This window comes from Nilaparvata lugens, unplaced genomic scaffold (assembly GCF_014356525.2).
Source record: "Nilaparvata lugens isolate BPH unplaced genomic scaffold, ASM1435652v1 scaffold6419, whole genome shotgun sequence".
Classification (NCBI taxonomy): Eukaryota; Metazoa; Arthropoda; class Insecta; order Hemiptera; family Delphacidae; genus Nilaparvata; species Nilaparvata lugens.
Window position 1 is genome coordinate 4,711 of NW_024092174.1, and position 16,278 is coordinate 20,988.

The window sequence follows — 16,278 nt, forward strand, 5'->3', positions numbered from 1 at the left end:
TTAGGTTAATAGGTGAAAATTGCTATCCAACCGATTTAGGTAGCACAGCACAATGAATTCAAATTTAAGTTCAAATTCATAAATTTGCCATAAAACTATGTGACTACAAAAGTTAGACTTTTGATAAAACTGTAGTATTGGTGGAAAAAGCGAGAACTGTCACTGAAAGGAGAGAGGAAGCCTAGTAGTAAATCTGACGTATTAGGCCACGCCTCGAACTGAGGGAGCTCTCTGATTGGCCAACGGTACGTTTGAACAGACTCCTTTCTACAGTCTCGACCAATCACCAGCTGGTGATTCGTTTACTTGAACGACACAAGACAGCCGACAATAAGCCAATCACAGAGCTCCACGTTATAATGTGAAATCTAAATTGAAAATCTACTTTGTGAAAATACTTGAGGACTGGAAAATTTTTGAATTGAAGAACTACAAGACTTAACCTATTTCGTACTATGTGTAACCTTATCTCAATTTGGGAGAGGAATAGCACAAGGTTACCTTATTTTTCCTCTACCTATCATTTTGATAATGTACTTTCAAAATATTTACTGTGAAAATACTTGAGGACTGAAAATGTTGTGAATTGAAGAACTACAAGACTCAACCTATTTCGGACCATGTGTTATCTAAATTTGGGAGAGGAATAGCACAATGTTACCTTATTTTTCCTCTATCTAACATTTTGATGATGTGCTTATTGTATGAATCAATAAAGAATAAAATAATAAAGTTACACTCCAAATTGGAAACACAATCAAAACAAAAATGAATTTGTGTCTACTTGTTTTTATCACGCATGGAGCATATTGGTAAAACAATGGAGACTATCTTACATTTGAAGGAGATGTCTCTTTGACAGATACACTGTTGGAAGCATATTTTCGATAAAAAAGAAAGAAAGATACCAAGAGAAGAAAGATTGATTGATTGATTGAGTACTTTATTTATGTAGATTACAATATATAATGGCTTATACACTTATATACAATAGCTTACAATACAGCAAAATTATAGATGAATTTACATAATATAGACTAAGAAATAATTATTGAACTGTATATGATATGAAAAAGTAATTTGTAATATAATAACTATAGATAATTATATTGTTATGCATCTACATAAATTGGCGGAGCTTTGGACATATCAATGTCCATTCTTCGGAAAGAATATTAAAAATATCCTCCCCACTAACTCTCTACCAAAAGATAGAGAAGAAAGAAACAAAGATAACAGCCATTGGGGATCTTAAAGAAAGATAGAGAAAGATAGAAAGAATACCAAGATAACAGCCAATTGGGGATCTTTGGGATATTTCACATCCTGTAAAAGAGATAGGCCTATAGGGGATCTATTATTATCTCACAAACTTTGAAGATCTTGAAACATTTATTAAGAATTGAAATTTTCATATCTTTTTTTTCTCTCACCTGGATTGATACAATCCCAGCCCTGTAGCGGTGACATCTCGGCCCACACCGGGGTCAGTGACCTGTATTCCATTGGACAGCCAGCTATGCTCATGTTGTTGTTTTTATTAGTATCCTGTGAGGTATGGCCACCTGTCAATCATATTAGAATTATTACAGCATGACAATTCATGAAACAAACTGTTCACAAAAAACGTTACTCGTAAAGCATTCTTCTATCTTATAAACATTCAAGGTAAAGTTAGATCAAGATGTGAGATGTCTTCACAATTATGATAGAATCATGTGAATTTAAATCTCTCTCTCTCTCTCTCTCTCTCTCTCTCTCTCTCTATATATATATAAGCGAAATGGCACTCACTGACTGACTGACTGACTCACTCACTCACTCACTCACTCACTCGCATAACTAAAAATCTACCAGACCAAAAACGTTCAAATTTGGTAGGTATGTTCAGTAGCCCTTTAGAGGCGCACTAAGAAATCGTTTGGCAATATTTTAACTCTAAGGGTTGTTTTTAAGGGTTTAAAGTTCGTCTTTAGCATGTATATTCTTCTTCTCCCAATCTCTTAATATTGTAATTGAAATTTCCATATCATATGTTACTATAGAACTATAATCTAGATAGAATACCTCTTCGAAACAGTTGTTAACTGGCAACTAAATTAATAATTTTGTCAGGTTGGCATTAAGTTGAGTTGACTTTGTTAGTTTGGCACCAAGTTGAAGATTTAAATGCATTTATCGCGGAAAAATTGATTGGGCACTGCTACTTCAATCCTGGGAATATTATGTTACTAGCAGTCAGGCTCGCTTCGCTCGCCATATCCGTTTAGCCAGCCGTTTAGTCTGGACCCCCGACTGGATTGTCCTAACATATGATAAAAATGCGCAAATGAAAAATGGAGGCGAGCGAAGCGAGCCTGCTGATCTCATTCTTGGACGATCCAGTCAGGGGTCCAGGGGGCGGAGCCCCCTTGATAGACGGATATGGCAAGCGAAGCGAGCCTGACGGCTAGTCCACAATATTTTATAGCTCTAGTTCATAAAATCATATGAATACACTAACATATGATCAAAATAAAATCTTCCAGCAGTATTTATTTATTTACTTCTTATCACTTGAAAATGGCATCAATGTCCGAAACATGTTGTGATAAAATAATTCATAAAGGGTACTGAGATTTCTATTTCTCTTTCTATTTCTATTATTATAATTATAAGTCATATTATCAAAGTTTGTCGGTGGATTGTTACTGGAAAGGATATCCTCTGACATTTTCCTCCTAGAATGGACGACGGTTGTACGTTCAAATTTCACCCATCCATGTAAGTACAGCACTATATTGTGATGCAAATTATTTCTTCAATGTTGTTTTCCATCACGAACTGATTATTATTAAATCACTTTTTACTATTAGAAAAAACGACTAGCAGTCAGATATTTTACAATAAATGAATTAATCACTCTCTGTTACAACGAGATCTTTCGGCAGGTCCGCCATCATCTTGGTTGTCACAACCAATCTCGTTGTCACAGTGAGTGATTAATTCATTTATTGTAAAATATCTGACTGCTAGTCGTTTTTTCTAATAGCAAAAAGTGATTTAATAATAAGCAATTCGTGATGGAAAACAACATTGAAGAAATAATTTGCATCCCAATAGTGCTGGATGTGTGAAGTTTGAACGTACAAACGTCGTCCATTCTAGGAGCAAAATGTCAGAGGATATCCTTTCCAGTAACATTCCACCTACAAACTTCGATAATATAAATTATAATTTTAGAAAAAGGTATTGCTAGTTATTCATATTTATTGCTTCCATTCCAAAACAACCCTTTGCCATAGAACAAACATATATTATGTAATTGATGTACCTGTAGGCTACTTTATAATTCAACTCTATAATCTAAGAGGTGGTCGATAAAATCAATCTATGGGTCGCATTTATTTCATAATTGTAAAAGACATCTCACATCTTGATCTAAATTTTACCTTGAATGTTTATAAGAGACTATATATTGTTTGCTTTAGAGTTGCATTTATTGTAAAATATCTGACTGCTAGTCGTTTTCATAATAGCAAATTATTTTATCATTTATCAGGTTAGCAAAAACAATACAACGATTGGAAAAGAAAAATAGGCTACAGCCCAAACTTATTCAATTTCTCAATCACCTAATTGAGTTTCAATTGAATGATACTATAATATTGTTGTGTATCAAGTTTTGATTGTTGTGTATACTATAATATTGTGTGATTGTGTGATACTATAATATTGTTGTGTATCAAGTTTGAACAGATAAACGTCTATGTTGATATTCAAGAATATCCTCTACATAAATTATCCTTATTATAATATCCTTATTACATAATATACATAATATCCTTATTACAAAAATTATCAACAGGAGAAATGTACTGACTGAAATGGAGTCCATGTTTCATTTTTTTTGTTTTTCTAAATGTTCTTTGTGAAACTAAATTTCAATAATATTAGAAAATATTCGTCTCCTGATGGATAAACAATCAACTGAAGAAATCTACTGACTGAAGAAGATTTGTTTTTTAGTCGTTGATTTGTTGTTAAATTTGGATATTTTTTTATTCTGTGTAATTTTGAAGTGATAGTTTACCTGTGGATGATAGACGACTTGATAGAGCCCGGGGGTTTCTAGCTCTCTAAGGGTGTGTTTGACCTCGCTACCAGCCGCTCTGATATTCACCGACAAAGCACCTGACCCTGCTCCACGGGTGTCAACTGTCGAAAAAGATACAAAATTAGTTATAGAAATGTATAATACTGTCACAGATAGCCAAGGATCCTTCCTTGTTTAGAGATGGAAATTACTGAGATTTTGCAATTATTCAAATGCTAATGATATTATCAATTATTATTAAACTAAAATCCAAATTAAATGCTGTAATTCACCCCGAAGGCTTCTGCTACTGCAAATATTGACAACAGGGTAAACAGCTAGATGGAAATTCGGCATTTAATTTGGATTTTCGTTCAATAATAATAATTATTATGGATCCTTCCTTCTTTGAGATGAAGGAGAGGAGATCCTCCACCATGGAGGCGAACTAGCATTACAAATATTTAAGATAAAAGTCTGCTGGAAAAATGTTGAGGTTGAAGAAGGTGGAAACTATACGAAGATTATATTATACCATAGAGAAACAATAGCATAAGATATCTCATGGTATAGGGAATTTATGTCGCAACTTTTACTGTTATCTCAAGCCGATTACTGTCGATTATTGTCAATTTCTACTGTTTTGTTGGGGTGAGAGTATGGGAACGGCACAATTTGAGAGACTACCAGCGTCACACAGCTGCATGGGAAAGAACTACGTGAACTATCGGCTTGGGATAACAGTAAAAGTTGCGACATAAACGCCCTATACCATGGGATATCTACTGACGCTATCGTTTCTCTATGATTATACTTTATAGATTTTATACTGTATACTTTATGAGATTATAATATATTAGTTAATTTGTAATAGAGTCATAAAAATGTTTATCTCACCCTTGAAAGTGGCAGCCCTATGACAGAAAGCCTCGCTGAGATCTGTGATCTTGACCTGTAGTGGATCGAACACCTGTACGGCGAAAGGCTGTTTTGTGATTGGCTGCCTGCGCTGAAGCACTGTGATGCTATGGGTCCCCACACAGGCTGGCCGGTATTTGGCACGGAACAGGCCCGTCTCTAGTTTGTCTATGGTTACTGGTACCATGGAGCCGTCTGGGCCTAGAAGAAAAGAGAGAGGAGATTATACAATTATGTGGTTTGATAGATAGATGGAGAGAGAGAGAGAGTGTGTGTGTGAGAGAGAAGAAGTTTGTGAATTCAAAATACCTACTGTGAGTTGGGAACTGTAACAAAGTCAATATTGTCACTGACACAAGCAAGCAGTCTTGTTCTTCAATAAAATGAGAGGAAATCATTGAAGTGAGATGGTTAGAGAGAGAGAGAGAGAGAGAGAGTGAGTGAGAGAGAGAAAATGAGTTTGCACACTAGAATAAAAAAAGTTATGAGTAAGTGTGAGTGTTGAAGAATAATATATAAATTTATGGTTACTGGTACCATAAATCCCTCTGCTCCTAGAAACAAAGGAGAGGAAATTATAGAATATATATGATTTAAGAGAGATAGAGAAAGAGATTAGATTAGATTTATTTATTTATGTATGTTACAATATTTACTGGCTTATACACTAATTTACATTAAATGTCGATAATGCTAGTTATTCAACGAATTTCACAAAGTATAGATAATTAATTAATGAGAATATAGAATGCAATTAGAATAACGATAATATAATAATGTGATGTAACTTCATAAATCGGCGGTGTTTCAGCAAATAATTGTCAATTCTCTAAGAAGGATATAAAATATCCTTCCCATTAACACACGACCGGGAGAGTGTGTGTGAGAGAGAGGAAATAAGTTTGCGAAATCAAAATACTGTGAGTTGGTTGAGCATATTCAGAACTGTGACAAAATCTTTTGTCACTTGCACAAGAAAGCAGTCGGTCTTTGAAAAAAAAGGAGAGGAAATCTTGGAAGTGCTAAAAAGACAAAACAAGTTTGCATTTTAAGGCTGGATTCTCACCTATAAGTATCAATGTTCGTGCCTGGTACAGTACGAATATTCTTTCCCTAAGTTCAGATGGGACTATTCATACTCGCTCGGCCGGGAACGCGACTAGGTGCCACCCCGGCTAATTGACACCCCGTCAACCTGTCCCCTTTAAAAACCGGATTTTAGGGGACAAGTTGACGTGAGCCATCCCCGTCTATTTGTCTTCTTTCTAAGAAGGTGACAACTAGTCGGGGGGACACTCTGACGCGAGGGTGTGAGGTGTCAAGTTGTCGTTTACAGTCATGACTAGTTGGCACCTTCGGTCCAGTAGGTGACAAGTAAACCTGTCCCCTTTTAAAACCGACATGAGCCATCCCCGTCTACTTTCTAAGGAGGTGACAACTAGTCGGGGGGACACTCTGACGCGAGGGTGCGTGGTGTCAGGTTGTCGTTTACGGTCATGACTAGTTGGCACCTTCGGTCCAGTAGGTGACAAGTAGTCGGGGTGACAACTTGACTGCAATGGTATATTTTTACGAGGGTACAAGTAGTCGCCTATGGCTAAAATGACCAGGTGTCATGTATCGGGGTGACACCTAGACGGCGACCCGCTCGGCCTATAACTCATCAGGTGTATTTTCACTGTGCAGGTAACTTCCAATGTCACTGATATATTCAAATGTGGAATCCAGCTATATGGTCTCAGCACTCTACACTGACGGAGGTATCTCAAGTGGAGAAGAATACAATTCCTTAAATAATTATTTTTATGGGTTGGATTGGCGATTGAATGTCGTACAAGTTTTTATCAGATCAAATCAAATCAAATCGAATTCTCTACTTGCCAAAATACAATACAATTTTTCAAAACAAAAACATCATTAAAAACTTTGTATCAAACAAATTTAATACACAATTTATTTATTTATTTGTTGATTTAATTACAAATCATATGAATATGATTGGGATAGAACAACAGGCATAGCCCAAAACTATTCTGTTCCCAAATTTTGATAAATAATAAAATGTCCGAAAAAATAGGTAATGTTCTTACTGAGGAAAGTTAAAGTTCAAAGCTCTGTCCAAAAATATATATGAGCTGGAAATTTTGAATTTAGAATGATTAAAATACCAAATTATAGTCAAATATTGCACTTAATATCACCGCACTTTGTATAAATAAAGTTATTTAAGAAAATTTTGAAGCCAAAAATATACACACAACTTTCCACTAGGAAATTTACACACAATCTTGGTCGAGATTGATACGAAATAATTGATACAGCGATCTACAAACTAGACAGATAACTGCCTCTGTTTATCACATTTCAAAATATAAGAATTGTAGAGATTTTCATGCTCAATCTTTTCCACTTGAATTCTTTTGTTTAAATTGTATTTGAAGCCTGATAATTGGGAACCTAAAATCAAACTTTGCATACTGTAGATGGGGCGAGGCACCTGAAATTTTTACAGATATGGGACTTGTGACAGTCGTATCCCTACAAGTATGAGCGAAGTTGAGGCAACAAGAGTCCCCTCTCTCACTCATCACAAAAACTACAGAATGAAAATACCAACTTCGGAAAAAAATTGAGAATGAGTATATTGAAATTAGGTACCTATGACTTGCGCATCAATAGATCCAGGTTCGGGAGTATGTGGATTGATCTCGAAATAAGCCACTGCTCCCAATACAACCTGGTTGAGACCTTCACCTCGGGCGGTGGCTGTTGACTTCTTACCCGGCAATTCCATCACTTCGCAACGCAGCGGACTTCCTGTGATCAACACATAAAAAAAACACATAAATTAATAAAAGTTAACTATCGTTTGTTGAATGTAGAAGGTTGAAAGTGAACTATCCTTGTCTGTAATCGCATCACAGAGGAAATATAACATAAGAAGATACTGTATCTCATGGAACAGGTAGTTTATGTTCCAAATTTCAAGCTGATTTTTGTTAACTCAAGCCGATTACTGTCGACTACTGTCTATTATTAGTGTTTGTTGGGAGTGTAAGAGTGTAAGAACGGCACAGTATGAGAGACTACCAGCGTCACATAGCCGGTAGTCGCGCCCTACTCAATCACACGAGCAGTCGCGTGTTGTACTTTTAACAAAATCCAATTTTCTAAGTGTTATGCACTCTATTTACTGTCAAAGCATATTAATCAATTGTAAAATTACTTTTTCCATCTTCTTGGATTATTTTACGCCTGTGAACATTTTGATGATTACCATTTCATAGCCCAATAAGGTACACCAAGCAAAGCCATCAATTCTGTGTTATTGGTTCGTTTACAGTCCCCGTATACAGTCTCTCCATATTTTATGCACTGTGGCGACTAAATGGCACCTAAAGACTGAACCATTGCTCGGTTGATACTGCAACTCAGTGGAGTGATGGGGGAAAGTTTTGGAATGCATAAGTGACTCATTCACTGACACCACCCCATGCAATAGTTTTGTGCAGCAAAAAAACTGACACTGTTGTACTTTTTACAACAGCGCGACTGCCAGAAGATTAACAGAAAGAACAACATACTAGGACTATCAGCTTCAGTTAACAGTGAAATTTGCAACATTTATGGCCTATACCATGAGATATCTTTCATGCTCTATTTCCTCTATGGGATAACTCTATTATCAATTCCCTTCATATGAATTAATCATCAATTTCTTTATCGTGCAGCAGAGAATATACTGTGGACAAACTGATATAATAGGTATTTTGGTGAATGGTGAAACTAGGCTGTGATTGGCTGAGACTAGACACGCCCACAATGAGCGTGTCTAGTCTCAGCCTCTCTTATAGTTCAATTTCTCCTTTGAAAAAAGTGTCAATAGAAAGTGAATAGGCTCTAAATAAATTGATGTATAGTATGAGTGAAAACTATGAGTCTCTCACCAGGCAGATCCTCATCATTGAACGAGATGGACACGAAATGAGGAGTCAACTGATGAGGCACAAACGTGACGTCATAGAGACCCCGGGAACAGGCGACAACTTCTGCTTTCACTGTACTCTGGTCTGTGCTAATTACAAGCTCCAGGGTTCCTTCTCCCGCTTCGGTCGCGTCTACACTGAACGTTACTGGTTTGCCCACCTAGAAATAGGGTTGAGAAGGTTTAGAAATGTTAAAAGAGTTTATATATCATATTCTACTTAACCTAAATATGGTGATTATCCTCAACATCTTTCGGAGGAGACGATAAAGCGTCGGTCCCGACTACCTAAAAAGTGGTCGTCATCTCTCATCATCATCTCTCTCACTAGCAGGCCTAGCGTCCCTACAACCCAAGGGGCTAGAGTGGTAGAACCCCAACGAAAATCCGGGATCCTTTATATCCATAATCCTCCATGATATTTAATATCCCTACACCTCACCTAGCCTTAATATCCTTCCACTTGTACCTTTCATATTTTCCACTTTCCTGTGGATTCTACAGATTTAATTCATTCATATGGTAATACAGCTGTTGTAGCTATGGTGAAAGTGATATTTTCGAGCTCAAAATTTAAGTGATTTTATTCTATATTTTGTGAATATTTGAAGTTTGGTTTTTGTTTTAACGGAAGTTTCATTATCAATCTATCTAAATTTGAAATTCTTTGTTTTATTCTGATTCATAGTTTCAAATTGAAGATTTGGTGTTGAAATTGAAGTGAACATAACCTACATAATATTTGGACGATTTGTGACAAAATCAGGAAATTGAAGAAGTTTTGGGCAATAGCCTGTTTTTTCTTTTCCGACTATTGTATTGTTCGCTCTATCTAATAAATAAATAAATAAATATCACCCATCATTTCCATCTTCAGCATGCATTTTCACAAATATGTTATTATGTACTATTATTGAAATTAATTTTTTATCATAGAAGTTTTATTATTTTGTTTATTATTACCAGTGTTTGCCATAGGTCTTTTCAGACCTGGCAATATAAGTTGTATTAAATAAATATCAAATATAACTCATTAACCACGCACAAGCATATAAGAGCTTATGTGGGCATCACCCTCATTATTATTATTATTATCATCTCTGTTGATAATGTATTCTGTTTATTTTCTTCTGTATAATTGATAGCCTAAAAGATTCATATATAGGAATAGAGCTCAATAAAATGTATTTCTGTGACGCTAGTTCGCCTCCATGGTGCACATTGGCTAACACTAAATGGACTAGCAATGATGGCGGTCAGACAAACTTATGTTCTACTGACCAAAAACTACACAACATCTCAAAGAATTGGAAATATACAGTAAATATCTGGCATTTGAGACTCATAAGCTGTATTTATCCCGTGGCTTAATTTTGTATATACATTGTATTGTAAATATTTTTGGTGAATGAATAAATATAAATATGAATGCTTTTTGTGTAGTTGAGAAGTTGATATTGTGGTAATTATTCATATTGAATGAAAAAGACTCAGAAATTGTCAAAAAACCACTGATAAAGTGGTTTATAATATAAATATGAATATTTTTTGTGTATCTGCCAAACATGCTAAATAATAATAAACTGTGATTTTGTGTGATATTTCAGTGATGTGAATGGAGCTTGTAGAGTATTCCTTACCTTAGCAGGACCAAGTCCTGTGACCTTGATATTCTGAACATTGTAAACGTTGCATGTGAAAGGACTGCCTTTGACTGGTTGACCGTCTGCTTCTACTGTTACCATTGTACGACCTGTTAAGGAAAAAGGAAGAAAGCAATGAAAAATATAAGTTTAGCGAGTTGGCGAGAAAAATGAAGAAGGAATACTGACGAATTCGAAAAAGGAATTGATAGATTTTGGCCCGGTTGCACAAGAGCCGGTTAAATTTCAACCGTGATTAATTTCACGAGAACCAATCAGAGCTTCTCTGATTCTTTCTCGTTAAAATCACGGTTAAAATTTAACCGGCACATTGTTTATCGGATGATACATCATGTCAAATCAAAATCAAATCAAATTTATTGCCTTACAAAAAATATTCACAAATGAATACAGATTACAAGAAGTGATATTTTAGAATAAGAAGTATAATTTTTAACATAATAATATACTAATTTGGCGAAACCAGCAAAACCACAGTTTGATGCCGGTGACGAGTACCAAAACAGAAAACGACGATACTATTACTTCCAATAGAAAAACTTTGATTCAACAAGGTAAGCTTAACTATAAAAATTATAATATCTATACAATTCAATCAAGGTGATAGTGGGGAAAACACAAATATATATACTGTATGTAAGTTTCATGGCAATACTGGAGAAAAAAAATCAAAATGTGTTGTGGATTAGGTGAAAAACATTTGTTGATTTAATCCAATCAATTATTTTTTGTACTCGATTTAGTGATGCTATCTAAAATTAAATTTTCGGATAACAGGTTAATCAATTTATTTACTACATAGGGAACTGTCTACGGCATACTGTTAGGTCTGTCCTGGAAACACGGTAATTTTATGACGATCTGAAATTGTAAGCTGGAAAGTATGGAGTGAAGGTATTTTGGATCTATTGATATAAAGTATTAAATTTTTTCATAGAGTTGTCTCACTGTCAGAACCGGGAATTCTTCATAAAGTAAGTGACTGGGATATCGTCTCGGCCTTTGGAGAGCAGCTTTTAGTATGTGCCTCTGAATCATACCTATTTTATTGAAATGAATGTCTAAGGCACCCCCCAAAATCCTTATACCATACTGAAATATGGATTGGGCTTAATCTGAATAGACCATCATCAATAACTTTAAATCTCCAACACTGCTCAATCTGTAGAATTTATGAACTTATTTCATTATTTATTATGAACTTATAGAATTTATTTCATTTTTTTACACATATTATCAATATGAAATGTTATCTTCGAATTTCGTGAGATGTTCTCTGTCACCTTCTCTCTAACTCACCGACTTCGTGAGGCGTGAACTCAGCCACCACCCTGTGCCTGCGTCTGGATGGGTGACCTTGACAGGCAGTCTCCGCTGTGTTGGTGACGTGGCTGTCACGTCTATAGTACCCCGGCGCAATCCACGTACACATAGGCAGGTCTGCCGGCAGCTGTCATCTTTATGCCTGAGCCACTGATGGCTACCTGGCCAGGTTCCAGAACTCGGCAGGTGAACGGTGAACCTGGAAAATGACGAAAAATGTTACAAATTTGAGAGGAATAGGGACAAAAATTGTTGAAAAATATAGTTTTGTAACAAATTATGGTGTTGTGTTACAAGTTCACATGATACTGTATCATATCCAGGTGATACTGTATCATGTGTGGTGATACAATAGGAGAATGATAACATAAGAAGATATTAAATGGTATAGGTCGATCGATCATGTTCCAAATTTGAAGCCAATTACTGTCGACTACTGTCTCTGAATACAGCAGAATATGGACAGAATATAGAATATTCATTGATTTATTTATTTATTTCATTGACAAACACAAATCATTATTAAAATATGATTGGAAGAAGACAACAGGCATACCCCAAAACTGTCTTCTCCCAAATTATTACAAATAAAAGTTTCAAAAAAGAATGAGGTTAGAATTATATACATCATATTATATTGTAGAAGGTTTCTCTGCTACTGTCTATTATTTAAGTTTTGTTGGGAGTGTAAAAGTGTAAGAACGGCACAGTACGAGAGACTACCAGCGTCACATAGCTTCACCAAAAATATCTACTAGGCCTATCGGCTTCAATCAACAGTGGAATTCCGAACATGAACATAAACCATGGCATATCTTCTTGAGCTATCTTTTCTCTATGATATCACAATAAATGATACAGTATCACCACACATGATACAGTATCAACACAATATGGTACAGTATCATGTGGACTTGATACACAACAACATAATTTGATACAATTCTCCCAACCTTTGAATGAATTCCACAAACCATGGTATATCTTCTTGTACTATCTTTCCTCTTTGATATCACCATAAATGATAAAGTATCAACACAATTATGCAGTATGAACACAATATGATACAGTATCATATCAACTTGATACGCAACACCATAATGTGATACAAAACTACCAAACATCGAATGAATTCTACAAACCATGCGATACCTTCTTGTACTATCTTTCCTCTTTGATATCACCATAAATCATAGAGTATCACCACACATAATAGAGTATCAACACAATATGATACAGTATCATGTCAACTTGATACGCAACACCATAATGTGATACAAAACTTCCAAACTTTGAATGAATTCTACAAACCATGCGATACCTTCTTGTACTATCTTTCCTCTTTGATATCACCATAATCATAGAGTATCACCACACATAATACAGTATCAACACAATATGATACAGTATCATGTCAACTTGATACAAAACACAATAACTTGATACAAAACTTCCAAACTTTCAATGAACTCTACAAACCATGGGATATCCTCTTGTACTATCTTTCCTCTTTGATATCAACATAAATAATAAAGTATCAGCACAATATGACACAGAATCAACACAATATGATACAGTATCATATGAACTTGATACACAACACCATAATTCGATACAAAACTTCCAAACTTTCAATGAACTCTACAAACCATGGGATATCTTCTTGTACTATCTTTCCTCTTTTATATCAACATAAATGATAAAGTATCAACACAATATGACACAGAATCAACACAATATGGTACAGTATCAGCACAATATGATACGGTATCATCTCAACTTGATACAAAACACAATAACTTGATACAAAACTTCCAAACTGAATGAATTCTACAAACCATGGGATATCTTCTTGTACTATCTTTCCTCTTTGATATCACCATAATCATAGAGTATCACCACACATAATACAGTATCAACACAATATGATACAGTATCATGTCAACTTGATACAAAACACCATCATTTGATATAAAACTTCTAAACTTTCAATAACCTCTACAAACCATGGGATATCCTCTTGTACTATCTTTCCTCTTTGATATCAACATAAATAATAAAGTATCAGCACAATATGACACAGAATCAACACAATATGATACAGTATCATATGAACTTGATACACAACACCATAATTCGATACAAAACTTCCAAACTTTCAATGAACTCTACAAACCATGGATATCTTCTTGTACTATCTTTCCTCTTTTATATCAACATAAATGATAAGTATCAACACATATGACACAGAATCAACACAATATGGTACAGTATCAGCACAATATGATACGGTATCATCTCAACTTGATACAAAACACAATAACTTGATACAAAACTTTCAAACTTTGAATGAATTCTACAAACTGTGGGATATCTTCTTGTACTATCTTTCCTCTTTGATACCACCATAAATGATAGAGTAGCACCACACATGATACAGTATCAAGTCAACTTGATACACAACACCATAATTTGATACAAAACTTCCAAACTTTCAATGAATTCTACAAACCATGAGATATCTTCTTGTAACATCTTTCCTCTTTGATATCACCATAAATGATAGAGTATTACCACACATGATACAGTATCAAAACAATCTGATACAGTATCATGTCAACTTGATCCACAACACCATAATTTCATACAAAGCTTCCAAACTTCGAATGAACTCTACAAACCATGGGATATCTTCTTGTACTATCTTTCCTCTATAATATCACCATAAATGATAAAGTATTAACATTAACGCAATATGATACAGTATCATCTCAACTTGATACGCAACACAATAATTTGATACAAAACTTCCAAACTTTGAATGAATTCTACAAACCATGGGATATCTTCTTGTACTATTTTTCCTCTTCGATATCATTTATTCGTTCATTCTTTATTCATTTATACAATAAATTTATCACCATGAATAATAAAATATTAATAAAATACAGTATGATACAATATCAATACAATATGATACAGTATCATATCAACTTGATACACAACACCATAATTTGATACAACTCTCCCATACTTTGAATGAATTCTTCAAACCATGTTCTCATGCTCTCTTCTCTCTATAGTTATAGACAGAAATCTGCTTCCGTTATCTTTTCCCTATGATTTAATCATCATGATTTCATAACGAGCAGCTAAGGATTCATTTATCTAATTGTTCAATTAATAAATGAAAAATAAATGAATAAAATTATTGATTTATTACCTGGTATGGGTTCTCCATTAAACCTGACGCTAAGGTTATGAGGGGCAGCCTCCCTGGGTTTAAAGTTAACCCTGAACTTGGCATTTCCTTCAGATTGCACATAATTGGGAACATTACATCCGTTCACTGAAACTATGATCTCCAAGTTGCCAGCTCCTGCTTGTGATGCATTTACTGAAAAAGAGAGAAAGCATTCAAATTATTTTATTCGTCTATTTCTCTATTGGAAGGAAAAGGAAATCATGAAAATTTTCTGATTCGTCCATTTGTCTATTGGAAGAAAAAGAAATCCATGAAAACTATCTGATCCGTCCATTTGTCTATTGAATGGAGAAGAAAATCAAAAAAACTATCGTCCATTTGTTCATTGAATGGAAAAGAAAATCATGAAAATTATCTGATTCTTTTTTGTAGTTGAGAAGTTGATATTGTGGTGATTATTCTTATTGAATGAAAAAGACTAAGAAATTGTCAAAAACCACAGATTTAATAATACTAAGAAAGACCGGTTTCGGTAAACTGGTTTATCAGAGATTGACAATGGTGTAATAACCGAAACCGGTCTTTCTAAATATCAATAAATCTGTGGTCTTTGACAATTTCTTAGCCTTTTTCATTCATTATCTGATTCGTCTTTTATTGTCTATTAAGTTATCATCTATTCATTTAATTTTCGGTTTTTTGAGAACAATTGATAGAAATTGATGTGATAGCTTACTTCCAAAGTAGACAGGTTTGCCAACTGTGCCCGAGTTGATATCGGTGACCTTGACCTTGGTAGCGTCGTAGGCCTTCACCAGGAAGGGACTCCCCTCAACATGGGCTCCACCCAGTTTCACCTCTACGCTGTGGTCACCTGGGAATCAAACATAAATTTCAAGCTTCAGATACATTTCAATTCAATATTCATCTATAATATATTTATTTATAATTCAATAGCCAGTGATCACTTGTCTTTCATAATCAATAGCCAGGTTTCCCTGGATAGATCATGACAATTATGTTACTATAGCTAGGTCCACGTTATGATGGCAGTGTTTGATTAGCAATGGTATTGCTATCCTTGTCTATCATTCAATAGCGCTATCTC

At 34.8% G+C, this 16,278-nt stretch overlaps 2 protein-coding genes across 2 annotated transcripts; both read right to left on the reverse strand.

Moving 5' to 3' along the window:
• Positions 1-1,449: 1,449 nt before the first annotated feature.
• Positions 1,450-11,971, reverse strand: LOC111052103 (filamin-A). Its single transcript, XM_039445212.1, has 7 exons — positions 11,942-11,971; positions 10,619-10,731; positions 8,941-9,139; positions 7,652-7,810; positions 4,973-5,194; positions 4,073-4,197; positions 1,450-1,565 (listed from the first exon to the last, which is right to left on the reverse strand). Exons 2-7 carry the CDS (start codon positions 10,721-10,723, stop codon positions 1,524-1,526), a joined length of 852 nt encoding a protein of 283 aa, XP_039301146.1. The 5' UTR covers positions 10,724-10,731; positions 11,942-11,971; the 3' UTR covers positions 1,450-1,523.
• Positions 11,972-11,996: 25 nt separating this feature from the next.
• On the reverse strand, positions 11,997-16,044 carry LOC120356294 (filamin-C-like; the record flags this gene model as incomplete). The annotated part of the gene is made up of 3 exons (XM_039445211.1): positions 11,997-12,164; positions 15,189-15,362; positions 15,907-16,044. Coding segments are annotated over 3 exons (434 nt in total), but the record flags the coding sequence as incomplete, so codon positions are not given.
• Between the last annotated feature and the right edge of the window lie 234 nt (positions 16,045-16,278).

Coding starts and splice junctions, on each gene's coding strand:
- LOC111052103 (XM_039445212.1), bottom strand. CDS start 10,723: ATGGTAACAGTAGAAGCAGACGGTCAACCAGTCAAAGGCAGTCCTTTC. Junction 9,140..10,618: donor CAGGACTTGGTCCTGCTAAG/GTAAGGAATACT, acceptor CCCTATTTCTAG/GTGGGCAAACCAGTAACGTT. Junction 1,566..4,072: donor AAGTCGTCTATCATCCACAG/GTAAACTATCAC, acceptor TATGATTGACAG/GTGGCCATACCTCACAGGAT.